The following is a 14,902-nucleotide window of genomic DNA, read 5'->3' as shown; positions in this document are numbered from 1 at the left end:
GAAAGAGAGAGTATAGAGAGATGAATGAAGGGTTAAGGTGTGAAGAATGAAGGAGAGGGATGTCTCTATTTATAGGAGGCTGAAGAGGCTCCCACGTCGTGGCCAGCTGGGTACAGCCAGGCACAGCCTGGTGCTGACACGTGACATCGCACACAAAGTGGAAATCAGTCGTTTTCAAAAGTTCATAACTTTCGCATACAATCTCTATTTTTGACATTCTTTATATCCACACGTAGGTAAAAATAAGATCTATAACTTTCTTTTTGACTCCATCGGCTAATTCTCAACCGATCTTAAAATTAACAGTAGGAAGAGATTAGACTGTTAAATGACCGCGAAAAATCCGTAACTCCTTCATACGAACTCCGTTTTCATCTGTATTTTTACCGTTGAGTTCCTATTAATGAGATCTTCAACTCTCATTTAGGTCACGTAGGCCAAAAACCGCTCAAACTAAAATTCAAGTGTCGGGTCGTACACTGCTAAGCTGAAACTTCGAAAAATCATAACTTCCTCATACGAAGTCAGATTTGGGCGTTCTTTTTATGGATGCTCTCAGGTTAACATATTCTACGACTTTCATTGAAATTACTAAGGCTAAAAGCTGCTCTATCAAAAACTCACTATTTACGTCTTTCCGGTGTCGTGTCGGTTCCATCGCGAAACTCCGACGGGTCATAACTTCTTCGTTATAACTCGGATTTCGGCGCTCTTTATATGTACAGAACCCTTGATACATATTCTAAAACTTGGTTAAGATTATTTATTCTAAATAATCTTTTGTCTAAAAGTCGTTTTCGACCCCTATTATCTCTAAATTGACTAGCCCGGATCTATGGGCATTACACATTTCAAGTTAGCCTCCACCCCTTTTAGCATCATAGAAACCCTAGAGTGACTTTAGTGAGCTTTTGGAGCTTGAAGAAGAGTGTTTATGGTGATTTATGTAAGAGAAGAAGAAAGTTGATGACTCATTTCCAGGAGGGAGCTTGTAGATCCAGAAAGTTCTCATCTTTTGCATGCCATTAAAGGTAAAATCTTTGATCTTGTCTTCTCATTTCATAGATCTTCTTTTGGGGTTGTTCTTAGCCATTTTAGCATCTTTTGGGTGGTTCTTGTGATCTCTAGTTGTTTCAAAAGTTGATATTGTGGATATGGACGTTTTAGGAGTCCCAAAGGCATAAAAATGTAATCTTTATGATTTATTTGGACTAATGCAATTGTTAAGATCTTTCATTAAGCTTTTTTGAGCTCTAAAGTCCCATTAAGCCATGTATGTTAGTAAAGTTGCCAACTTTACTTGAAAAGACACCTTTAGGAGTCAGACTGGAGAGTTGGAGCAAGGGCTGAAGTGGTTAAGTGCTTCTTGGAGAGTTTTGGAGTTAAGAGGAGTACGCTGTGCATACCCAATTAGTACGCATCGCGTACTGGCCCCAAGGGGTGTACACTGGGCGTACCAGCTGAGTACGCGGGGCGTACTCGACCAGAGTGGATTTTTTTGGATTACTGACTTTTTAGGCCTTGAACCTTGGACTAGGAGTTGACTAGGGCTGACCATTCAGTATTTCAAACCTTTTTGGATATTGGGCCTTCTTGGGTTAGGCCCATTATGGATTGGGCCTTATTGGGCCTTTTGGGTTATTTCGGGTTTGGGCTATTATTTGGGTTTGTAGATTGTTGGACGAGCTAAGGAGGTATGTTTGGATTAGGAATGAGTTATTAGGCTTTAGGGTAAGGCACATGCAAGGGTTTGGGCTTAATTTGGAAAATTAGGCCATTAATGGGCCTTTATAGATTTTGATGTTTGGGCTTGTTTGGTTTTAGGCTTGGGCCTTAGTTATGAATCTTGTGGGCCAGGGGTAAAATGGTCATTTTACCCCAAGTATGGATTATGGATAATGGGTTGGGACCCAATTGCTAATTGGGTGATATTTTGGTATTGATAACTCGAGGAATTGCCAGGGAAACAACTAAGGATTTCTTGCGAGGAACTTCAGCAGTGCGATGTGAGTTACCTTCCCGGTATAAGTGGGGTGAAGACACTAATGTCGGCTCACTAGTAGTTGTTTGTATTAGAGATGATTTTCTTTGTGATAATTGTCTGGTATACCACTATCTGTTATGCTTTATGTGCTTACTTGCTACAATATTATGTGGTAATGGTAGGGGTGAAATAGACACAATATCCGGTTGAAATAGACCGAAGGGGAGGCCAGCACTTAGATATGTTCGGCAGTATCCGGTTAAGATAGACCGAAGGGGACGCCAGCACCCATATATGCTCGGCAGTATCCAGTTGAAATAGACCGAATGGGAGGCCAACACCCAGATATGCTTGACAGTATCCAGTTGAAATAGACTGAAATGGAGGCCAACACCCATATATGTTCGGTAGTATCTGGTTGAAATAAACCGAAGGGGAGGCCGGCACCCATATATGCCTGGCAATGTATTTTTTGTATGGTATGTGGTATGATGGGGGAACTCACTAAACTTTGTGCTTACGGTTTTCAGTTTTGGTTTCATGTACTTCTTCTTTTAAAAGGAAAGGAGTCGACATGATCGCAGCGCATTACATAATTTCCGCACATGAGATCTTTCGAAGTTATATTCAGATGTTGTTTTATTATGACATGTTTTGATTATTGACATATTAGTTTTGATATGGGATGACATTATGGATGTTTTTAGACTATTGGTTTTATAATTACTTAATTAAAAATGAAATTTTTGGTCTTGAATTTTGGGATTTTACATGAGAAGTAAAACTTATTATAAATATTGAAACTATGTTTAACTATTTTAGGGTATACGACCCGACCCGACACCATTAATAGTTTTTACTCTTTTATTTTTTAGTTTCATTACATAAGGAACCACGATGTTTTTGGTTCTAGATTCGCTACTACGAATAAGGATATCTTATTTGGTTTGATTTTGGTTAAATTTTCATTATTTTGGTTAAACCGAATAAACTATTTAATTAATATAAATTTTTATATTTATATCTATACATTAACATTTTATATTTAAACTAATGGATTAGTAAAAAAAAAGATTTTGATAACTCATTATTTCAGTATTAACCATTGTAAATTAATAATTGTTTATATATTGTATTCTAAAGCAACAACTAATTAGTCAAAAGACAATTAACCTTCTCTCATTTCTTTTCTCTTCATATATGAGTAAATCTATATTAACTCATCTCTACAACTTGTATTTATACATCTGACACTTCAAGACAACATATCATGAAAACTGAATCTAATATGTTTTGTAGTGATGTATTTTTTCATTTGATAAAAGATTGGGTGAATTAAACAAATCGTCCATATGGTTTGGGGTAATTTGTGCGCTTGGTCTCTAACTTATATTTTTAACTTGGTAAGTCCTTAGTATTTTTATTTTTGTTATGCTTTTGGTATTTACTGTTTGTTTTTGTTACGTGTTTGGTCCATGTCTTACCTAAAAAGACTATTATTTAAATAGGCAAAAATGATGAGGTAGGTAAGTTAAGGTGAGGGGACGAGGTTAGGAATGTATTTATTTAAATAAGTTAAAAAATTAAGGACAAAATAATTTTTTCAGGTAAGACATGGGCAAAATATAAATAAACACAGAATATAGTTACAAAAATAAAAACTGTACTTTGTATAACTACAAGATGATTATGTTAAATAAATTCTACAACTACAAAAATGTACATTGTAAAAATAGATGGTTTTGTGGGTTCCGTGTAATAATTTCTACATTTTAGTAAGGAATATATGGCATCTACAAAATTCCCAGAACTATTTTTTATGATAAGAATTAGAGAGGCATTTACATCTTTTTTACATACAAGAGATCAAACCCAAGCTTACAAGGTATGTTCAGTTTTTTGCACCAAAAAGAATTCGAAAGTAGGTGTCAACCCCAACTTGTTCCACGTTTTTAACTGCACCAATCTTTACGCACCCCTATCACAAATACGTTACACGATTGTCATGTCTATCAAAATGCACTCACGACACACGCAACCATGTGACAATTGAACCAAATCCACCGCACACAAACATAAAACACGTGCATACGAAAACAGTACTATCATAATTGTACGATATACAACCACAAAAGGACAAAGTAAAATAATCAATGCACGAGGTACTATCGCAAAATATATCAAACAATATGCTTCTCAATTCTCATAAAAAAAAAAAGGTCCATAAAAATCCCCCCTAAACATCGCAAAACCCCCCAAAAATCAATACAAACTAAACCCAAAAAACTGACTAACAATAATCCCAACCCCTAACGCAATCGCCACTAAAGACGAAATCCACGTCAGCTTTTCCGTAATCCTCGGGATCCGATCCTTCAACGCCTGACTACACGACCCGATAAACACCGTATAACTCCCCATCGCGATAACCGTCCCCACCAAAAACATCCCCAAAAACGCGGCCCCCGCCACGCGGGAAGGAAGCGCGAGCGCGGGCAAAACCATCATAAGCGCATCCGGTTGCAACCCGTGGATAATACCCGTTGCAAATGTCGCAAATCCAATTTTCTTTTTCTTCGTGGGCTCCGGTAAGTCATAAACACTAACATCACATTCTCCGTTTTCCAAAGCGACACATGGCGTGGGGACCGCTGCTTCGGAGGCTTCACGGATTCCCATGGCTCCGATGACTAGAAGGGTGAAACCAACAACTCGCGTCCCCCAAGTGCGTATGATTTCGATGTGGAGGCGGTCTTTTAGGAGGAGGAAGAGGAGGCCGAAGATGACCTGCCCGGCGTCATGCCCGCAGCCCCAGAGCGCGCCGACAAGCGCGCTCTCGACGCGGGACCGGCCGATTGAGAGCGGGGCGAGGGCGGCGAGGTGGTCGGGACCGGATAAGGTGTGGAGGCAACCGGCGAAGAAACCGGTCCACGCGCTTGATAGGAGCTCGCTTCGGATGAGTGGGTTGGAGCCGGTTTTGGTTGCGGTTTGGAAGGAGGCGAGTGCGGGTGAGATGAAAAGTGGTTGGATTGTGAAGATTAGGGCCGAGAGTAGAATTATTGATCCCGTGATAACAGCCTGAAAATTATTGATAAATGTTAATGGGTAATACAAATCAAGATAACGACTTTACGTTATTAGTAATAAATGCACGAAATACGGAAATAGTAATGTACTTTCATTTATTATAGCATCCTACTTCCATTTTTTTTTCTATTAGAGAATTCTAATTGAAGTTTTTTTTCTTCTTATTAAAGCATTGTGTTTTTGAGAAATCTACCCAATTATATAGCATTGTACTTTTAATGATCTACAAGAAAATAAATTACAATTATTAATTTTTTAGCATATTTTTGACAGTTAGATTCAAAAGAGGACAAGTACAAGAAAAATGAGATGGCAAAACACGCAGGAATGGGTATTGGAATTATTGGAAAGATCAAAATGGGTCAAGTTGACCTGCCAACGCTTTTCATTATCCTTTTTCTTATAAAATCACAGAGTAATCAATAATTCAATATATTTTTTATAACCCAATTTATATTATTTAGAAGTGACTTTGTGTTTATAACCCATGGTTTTACCAGTGTGAAAACCATGTTTAAACCGCTGTAATTATGAAACTACACAAACATTTAACCTCGATAAAATGTTTATGAAAGTTTCCATGTGTTATTATTTTAAGTATACTACACTTACATTAGACTCTTAGCATTAACTTGCTAAATATATAAGTAGTGAATTTAAATTTCATCAATTTTCAAACTCAAGAACCTAATATGGGGATTCAACACAAGTAAGAAGCAACCATGGTATAATTTGGTAGTTAACAAGATACCAATCTTCAAAACAAATAACTCTGTGTTTGTCACTTTAAAATGGCAACACTGCTTGAAAGGTAAAGAAGGTTAAATGCAACAAATAGTAGTGTACTTACATTTATTTGTTTATTATAGCATCCTCATTTCAGTTTTATTTATTATAACATTATGCTATCAACTTATTTCTTAGAGGCATTGTAATTTGAAAAATATACACAACTTTAGAAGTGAAAATTGCTTTGTATTTGGATGATATTGCTATAATTAGGTAGAGCTATCAAAGTAAAATGTTGAAACAAGGAAATGAAAGTGGAATGTTATAATAGATAAATAAATGAATGTACATTGATATAATGTGTGTAACAACTTCAAAAACTGTTTATTACACTAAAAACAATGCAATTGAGGCATTTACATGAATAAACTAGGCATACACTTCATTCGACCCAAAAAAAGGGAACACTTTGGAAATTCAAGCATTCATTCTACTTCTGACACTATAGAATCAAGTTTAAATGATTTCTGATTTTTTGCTTTTATTAGAGCCTAATGTGATATCTATGTAATAATCAACAAAGAATGTGATTCTTATTGTCTTTCACAGTGAATACCTTAATGGCCATGGTTCATTTGACACTTAAAAAGTCAAATGCTGACTTTTTTATTCTAAAAACACTGCAAATAACCTTTTGAATCATAAATAATTTAAACTCCCAACACTATTGACCTTTTAAATTAAATATTCAACTCCCACTACTAATAGCACTTTTAATTTATAATTCTTTATAGCTCTTTCGGAAATAGTACTTTGGGTCATTTCCTATATAGTATTAGCACTTGTAAATACAACCCCCCCCCCCCCCCTTTTCCGTCTTATTGTTCATGCCACCCATGATAAGACTCCATTTTTGACTTAGAGGTTCAATTATTGTTCTTCTTGGTCTTATCATATCGACATAAATATTTTTGGCCTTTTAGTAGTTGTCACGGTTAAGCATAATAAACATTCTTTAATCTACAACGAATATGATTCTTATTGATTTTAGAGCTAAAATTAGCCAGCCAAATGCTGAATTCATCATCCTAAAAACAGCGTAAAGACCTGCGTACTTAGAATTCCTGGTATGATTTGGATTAATATCAAGGAATCGGAGAAATTTTCCGATACTATTCCGATTAAAAAGAACCAAAAGGCAAAAAGTAACTTTTCACAGAGAATCACGATTCGAATCTATATTTTACGAATAAAATTCAGATCAAATCAAGCATATAACAAAGCAGATTCAAAACCCTAAATATATAATTCAACAAAATTTAGCATATGTAAGACCCGAACCAACAATTCAAGTTACCAATCATCGTTAAGATAAAGAAATTTTTCGTTCGAGAATAATAATTACCTTCTGTTGATGAGAAAATGTCTGCGACAATTGCTGCAGGAAATGGGGTTTGGGCATAACAGAACCCTTATTTTCCGAGAAAGACAAATCTGTTTCTGGCGTTTTGATGACCGGCGATGAAGAATTAAATGACGGATTCTGTTCATGTTTGCAAGAGATTGAGTTGACTCGGAGGGTGTAGTGGGAGAGATTGAAGAGTTTAGTGGTTTGGAATCGGGCGAGTTGGGGAAGAAATGGACGGGGCTTTAGGTAGAGCTGCTGCTTCGAAAGGATATGGTGGTTGGGGTTGTGGATAAGCTTTTCCATGGTGGCGCCGCCGTGTCTGCCGTTATCTGAAACGCTCCGTCCGCCGTGCAGACTGTGTGTGTGAGAAATTGTTCCACCGGGTACAGAGATTTGGTGGATTTTAGGATAGAAATCTTGACTGTTCGCCCATTATGTAGACGTGGTATTACCAGCTATATACCTTTTCTTTTTAGGATTTTTAATCAATTAGTTTGAAAAATTATATGTCAAAACAAAGCTTAAGACTTATTTTTCTCCATTTAATAAATATCATTTAATATTTTAGGTTGTAGGTTTGGTTTTGATGATGTATTGTTGAATGGTGGTGGGGTATTATTGATAGTGGGTTTGACTAGTTAAAAACTTGAACTTGATTATATCAATATGTACTAATTATCTTGAGCCCAATCTTCGTAAAAATGGTGAGTAAAGAAGAAAGGATATCCATCCAAAAGCACTAGGAAAACATGGGGAAAAAGTAAGCTAAGTCAATATTGTTTTCAAAGCACTAATTAACAGAAAAATAACTAGGAAATTTACTAAGTTCTAAAGCTCTTTCAAATTAATATACATCACAGCCTCCTTAGCTTTAATCCATTGCATTTGAAGTGTTTAGTATTTTCTAAAGAGTGTAGTTACCAACCCCACACACAGACCCAACCGGGTCAAGTAAACACGTGCGCTTCACTTGGTTGAGCACACGAGACGCGTTGTTCATGAAATAAAAAAGATTTAGGTGCACTTTACACTTTACACGGTGTATTGTTCGTTGTGATTTGGTGAGCTTTTTATTTTAACATGGCTTGGATTGGCAGACTAGGGATGCGTGTTGACCACGTGTTGACTTTGTAGATAGCTACATGGAATCTTTTTAGAAGTTTCCAAAATCAGATAAACACAAAGTTTATAATCGAATAAGCTCTGAGTTTTTTTAAAGTTTTTTATCTGGGAAAATTGTTAAAAATTGCACATTGTCACAAGGTTGTTGTCGTCATTATTAGTTTGATTTTTGGGACTTATGGGGTTTTCCGAATCAGTATAAATAGGACTTCTCGTGTCCCATTTATTCCACACCCCAAACAAAATTCAGACTTACTCTCTCTTTTCTTACTATGCCTTTGTATTCTTTGAGTTTTCGAGTATTAAGTTTATATGTTTGTTGTTGGAACGAATGATAAATCTCTATTAAACTCTAGGGTTTATGATGAAGCTTACATTCATTTAGCAACGTATGAAAATCATCAATCTTCAGGTTGGTTTAAATATATTTTTTTGTCTCGTATTTTAATTCATCATACAATGGTATAATCTTCTACCTTTTTTTATGATCATATTTGATTGTGAATGATGAATCTGGTTTTTGAAGAAACTTGATAATTAAGTAATAATCATTTATTATTTGCGATGATTCAACATATAATTCTTAATATTGTTTGTCCTATTGTTTGTGTTCGATATTACTTACGATTTGATATTAGCTCGCAAGACTAATTGTCAGATTGTTTGTCTATAAGTATGAAATATAACATTGTGCTTAAAACTTTGATTATTAATCATGTATTGTTTATTGGCAACATTACCAAATTTAAAGAGAAATGTTTGTCTATCCTACATTGAATTTTCTTGTTAACCAAGACATATAAGAGAAATATTCTATTTTCCTATCCTTACTTCTAAAAATCAAATATTTTTATCGGCAACATTACCAAATTTAAAGAAATAAAAATGAATAAATATTTAATAAATAAATGTAACATTAATAATATTTGAAAAAAAAATGTTTATATCAATTTCCCATAAACGATCCTTAATCCCTAAGGGTAGATGGTTCGAAATCACTATATTATCTTGGACATTTTTTTTACTCTCCGTTTACTTATTTTCAAATAATCATTTTATCAAATTTTTCAAAATCAAACACCATTTATCAATTATTTTCTAATGTTGACCATATTACTAGGAACCTCCCAGTTGTCGATTATTTTGATACTCTTATTATTCGATTTTTACATTTTATAACTTTTTTCAAATGGAATATCTTCGTACCATTGATCATCTTCATCAAGTAAGGATACTTTTGGGTTTTTCATCTACACTCTTTGAACTATAAAGAAAAACCCTTTTTAGTGACCACCTAAAATTGGTCACTAACATTATCATTGCATATATTAAGTCATCACTAAATTTTGGTAATACTACAAGTTTAATGACCGATATTATGAGGGTTGTCATTTACCGGTCACTACCCTTTTAATTTTTTTAATATTATAACAAATATTAGTGATTGAAAATAATTAACATTATCATTGCATATATTAAGTCATCACTAAATTTTGGTAATACTACAAGTTTAATGACTGATATTATGAGGGTTGTCATTTACCAGTCACTACCCTTTTAATTTTTTTAATATTATAACAAATATTAGTGATTGAAAATAACTAACATTATCATTGCATATATTAAGTCATCACTAAATTTTGGTAATACTACAAGTTTAATGACCGATATTATGAGGGTTGTCATTTACCGGTCACTACCCTTTTAATTTTTTTAATATTATAACAAATATTAGTGATTGAAAATAACTAACATTATCATTGCATATATTAAGTCATCACTAAATTTTGGTAATACTACAAGTTTAATGACCGATATTATGAGGGTTGTCATTTACCGGTCACTACCCTTTTAATTTTTTTAATATTATAACAAATATTAGTGACTGAAAATATGGTCATTGTATTGAAGGCCTAATAACTAAACATAAACATCAAATGGAAACACTATGACGACACAATATACTCGCTAAATTACAAAATGAAAGAAAAATTAAGGACCATAAAATATGCTCTCTCTCTCTCTCTCACACACACACACACACACATCAGCATCTGGTGGGTCAGGTGTTGATGTGTCGGATGATCCGTTTTCCTCTTGTTGAGCCACATTGTACCAACCAGTCTGTTGCCTAATCGGCCCATCCATTGGACTGGATATGAAATTTTGCTCTTTTGCAAGGTCTTCCGTTGGGCTCAAATTTTGACAGATACTTGCTTATTTTGGCCTTGCTAAACGGTGTCGTTCCATGTCCTCCTAGTCTCACAATCCTGCATTCCCACTATCTTCGTACCTCGGTTCTCTCCGATTCACATCAACCTCCCGGATATCAGCTTTGAGGAAGAATATTGAGTCTCCCACCTGTGCCAGGTAATACACTCATAGAAATCGAAGATCTTGAAGAACTTCTAGTTGATTTTGCATTCGTCAAGATAATTAACTAACAGTTTTACAGGTTATTTTTTCAGTTGTTTCTTCTTCCTCTTCTTATGATCATTATTTGCTTTTGTCTTTCGACTACTCTCGAAGCCCTAAATTTTGATGTGATTTAAATACATCACTAAATACATTCAGTTAGGTCTTAGAATTTCTATGTTTAGAGTGATTTTGTACTTATCCGTTTTGATTAACTATCATTCATGTCGAATGTTCGAGTAAGGTGTTGATTACGTGCTTGGTGAAAAGGTTTAAATATTATTGTTCATGTGGAATTCATGAATACATTAATTGACGTAGATGATTCACTAACTTCGTGCTTGTTTGGATCATCGCTAATTTAACTTAATTCACAGTACAAGATTATATAGTTGATAGATGAAGACTCAATTACTCCTGTCCAATTTCTTTAATCAACTCTAGAGAAGCATGCCACCCCTCATCCTTTTCGTTTTCTCTCTCCACCACCTTAACACCATCTTCGCACCACTATTAATGAGAGAGGTTCACCAGAGACCACGCCGTGAAAAAGGGAGAAGTAATGTAGGAGGAAGAAGGTTGTGGTCGGGCACGAGCAGCATAAGACCACACTGGTACACCACCTTAGCTTCACATGTTTCGGGGCGTTGTTAATGCTGTGATCAGTCCACATCTACCTGATGAAAAAAAAATTGTTTGTTGCATAGTAATTTGTGATTTTTTGTCCAAATCGGGAGAAATCAAAATATTTATTGCTAAATCCTTTTTTTTTCTTAATTTATCATGAGCTTCTCCTACATTCACTGCATCTCACTAGGGATATTCAAAATTATATCCTCAGGATTTGAGCTTCTGCTACATAAGGACTCTCCTCTTTCTTAAATCTACAGGATGCGTACGCAAGGTCGGCATTGTTAAACCAGTTGGTATAGGCAACGCCCATACACGTTATTTCCACGTTGCATGCTAATAACGGCGCCACCCTGAACACTGAACGACTGTTATGGTAGCCAACGTAATGATGGTAACGGGCGTAACGTGTTGATTTTTGCCAAATATTCACATTTTTGATGGTTCACAAATGGTGACAAAGTTTTAAAAAAAAATTGAATTTTTCTTTTTACATTTTAACTCTATTTAAATACACATACATATCTCATTTTTACCTACACAACATATATATATATATATATATATATATATATATATATATATATATATATATATATATATATATATATATATATATATTCCTCTCAATTTTAGTTTTAACAAACAACTCAATTATATCTCATTTTTACCCACTATGGATCAAAAACTCAAACACTCCTCCTCCAAACACAAACACATCTCTCCTCCCGGTTTTGCACAATATGAGGTGTACGCGAACATCCTCAACTCGCAAGCTCGTCATTTTCCGATAAGTTTTTCAATTCCGACTCACCGCCACTATAATTCCCTACACAAAACCTTTTCAACACCTTTTCTTCCATGCCACAAACAACCACACAACAAACGGTTCCCGAGATGCAAGTCGGGGGTAGTCGGAAATAAACGACTAGGAAAAGGAGAACAAGAAGGAAATGTAAAGAGGTTGTGGTGGAGCAATCGGAAGAAGAACCTCTATCATGTTGGACACCAGAGGAAGACTATGCGTTGGCAGTGTCGTGGTGTGGGACATCAAAAAACCCAACTAAGGGAAACGATATGAGAAAAGTTGTTTTTTGAGAAGTTGTGATCGGAAATTTTCGCACAATTTTGAAGAAGGATGATACATATCGCAATCACAATATGTTGAATGACAACTGGTTTCAAATTTGTAAGAAGTGAAGAAAGTCCAATTCTATCTACAACAAACTTTCCTCGCACAAGCAAAGTGGTGCGACCAATTTCGATATTTTTAAAGCGGCGAGCGAGCAATATCACGTTGAGATGGGTCACGTTTTCAAGCACGAAAAAATTTAGGAGATTGTTAAGGATGACCTAAAATGGTTTAAAACACCAATGTTATCGGAACAACAATCCAAGAGATCTTGCGGATTGGGTTCGGTTGATGTTTTGGATGCACGCAAAAACATCGACTTCAATGTCGACACTGATGAGTTCCCGAACGACTTCAACAACATAGAAGAGATCTCCCCGCATCAACGACCAATAGGGCGCGACAAGGCGAAGCGGGCTCAATGACATGCGGAGGAAAACGAAAGTAGATTTTGAGAGCACACAAAACTGAAACAGAAATTTGACGTCCACAACGACATCGCAAATAAAAGATATGACTTGCAGCGTGAGCATTTTGAGTTCCTAGGTCAACAAGCCGAGGAAGAATGCATGACGAAAGATTCGGCAATTCTTCAAACCAGCGAGGATAATATATCACCGAGACAAGTGACAGTGCTCCGAAAAATAAAGGCAAAAATCGAGCGGAGATATTTAAGCGACGAATAGTGTATCGGTTTTATGTTTTTTAAATTTCGGACTATCGTATTTTTTTGTGCAATGTGTTTTTTGTTACTTTGTGATTTTTAGTTTTTTTAATCTTATTTTTAATTTTGGATTTAATTAAATTATATGTGTTATTAATTTATATGTTTTTTATAAATATTATGACATAGATAAAAAAAAAACAAATTGGAAAAATATAAATTAAAAACTTAAAAACATTAAAAAAAAATAGAAAATAAGGGGTATTATCACATGTTATTTGATGTTGCTCATTTCCACCTTGAGTGTTATAAAACTAAAGTGTGACTAGGATGATGTAGTGAACATTTTGACTATGATAACATGTACTACCCCGTAGCCGTATAATCATCATAAATTTGGATAATAATTTATTTATTTTTAATATATATCGATAATAATTTATTAGTTTAGTAATTTAGTTTTCAAAAAGTTTCACCTAATAAAAAATTTAGTTTGCATTTTTTTTATCAAAAGATTTTTATCTATAAAATATTACTATAATATATTTTTAGTAGTTGTTAATAAATTTTAAACCATAAATAAATAATTTTTTTTTTGTTTCTTCTACAATGTTGGCTAACATTCTAATTATATATGTTTTAAAATGTTTCGATTTTTAAAAACCGAATTACAAAAACTAATCCAACCGAATTGTAAGTTGGTTGAATCGGATCATATTTCAATTTAGTTTAGACTATTTGGATCTATCTTTTGAAAACTGAAATCAATTTGGATTCACTTAATTGGATTGGATCAAACAGATTCATCCAAACTAACACCCCTACTCCTAGAAGTTGTCAGAGCGGTTGGGTTGGAATTTCATTACTTGTGATTCTTTTGGGTTTTTTCATCTGGATACGCTCTTTTAACTACACAAAACAATCTTTTTTAGGGACCACCAAAATTTTGGTATTCCATTATCTCCGTATATTAAGTCATCACTGAGTTTTAATAATGCTACAAGTTTATTGACAGATACTACGAGGGTCATCATTTACCAGTCACTAACCGTTTTAATTTGTCTAATATATATAACAAATATTAGTGAGTGAAAATATGATCATTGTGTTGGAGCCCTAATAACTAAACATAATGGTCACTACATTGAAGGTTTAGTACAAAAAATAATGATTACAACTACTTGTCGTTATTCGAATACCCTAAACATCAAATGGAAACACTATGCCAATATAATATAGTCACTAAATTACAAATTGAAAGAAAAATTAAGGACCATAAAATATGCTCTCTCTCTCTCATAGCTTATCTAGTGTCATGTGTCGGATGATCCGTTTTCTTCTTGTGGGACCACATTATACCAGCTAGTTTGTTGCTCAATCGGCCCATCCATTGGACTGTACTTAACATTTTGGGTTTTTGCAAGGTCTTCCGTTGGGCTCAATTTTTAACAGATATAGATACTTGCCTATTTTGACCTTGCTAAACGGTGTCGTTCCATGTCCTCCTACTATTACAGTCCCACATTATCACTATCTCCGTATCTCGGTTCTCTGATTCTCTCGAGTCTGACTCCTGATGCCACCGCTTCCGCTTCACATCAACCTCCCGGATATCAGCTTGACTAAACTGCAAATTTGGCCCCTGTGGTTATCAAAAAAATGAGGATATAGTCCAAAATCTTTTCAACTTGCACCATCGGTCCAAAATCGAATCTTTTTTGTGGATATGGT

The 14,902-nt window shown here is 34.8% G+C and overlaps 1 protein-coding gene across 1 annotated transcript; it reads right to left on the bottom strand.

Annotated features, from left to right (window-relative positions):
• Positions 1 to 4,162: 4,162 nt before the first annotated feature.
• LOC145010942 (chloroplast protein FOR GROWTH AND FERTILITY 2-like) lies at positions 4,163 to 7,653 on the bottom strand. The gene is made up of 2 exons (XM_078969534.1): positions 7,206 to 7,653; positions 4,163 to 5,062 (listed from the first exon to the last, which is right to left on the bottom strand). Exons 1-2 carry the CDS (start codon positions 7,509 to 7,511, stop codon positions 4,247 to 4,249), a joined length of 1,122 nt encoding a protein of 373 aa, XP_078825660.1. The 5' UTR covers positions 7,512 to 7,653; the 3' UTR covers positions 4,163 to 4,246.
• Between the last annotated feature and the right edge of the window lie 7,249 nt (positions 7,654 to 14,902).

Source organism: Lactuca saligna, chromosome 8 (assembly GCF_052625555.1).
Source record: "Lactuca saligna cultivar CGN05327 chromosome 8, ASM5262555v1, whole genome shotgun sequence".
NCBI lineage: Eukaryota > Viridiplantae > Streptophyta > Magnoliopsida > Asterales > Asteraceae > Lactuca > Lactuca saligna.
Note: the sequence above shows the minus strand (reverse complement) of the source record. Positions and strands in the feature narration are given on the sequence as shown.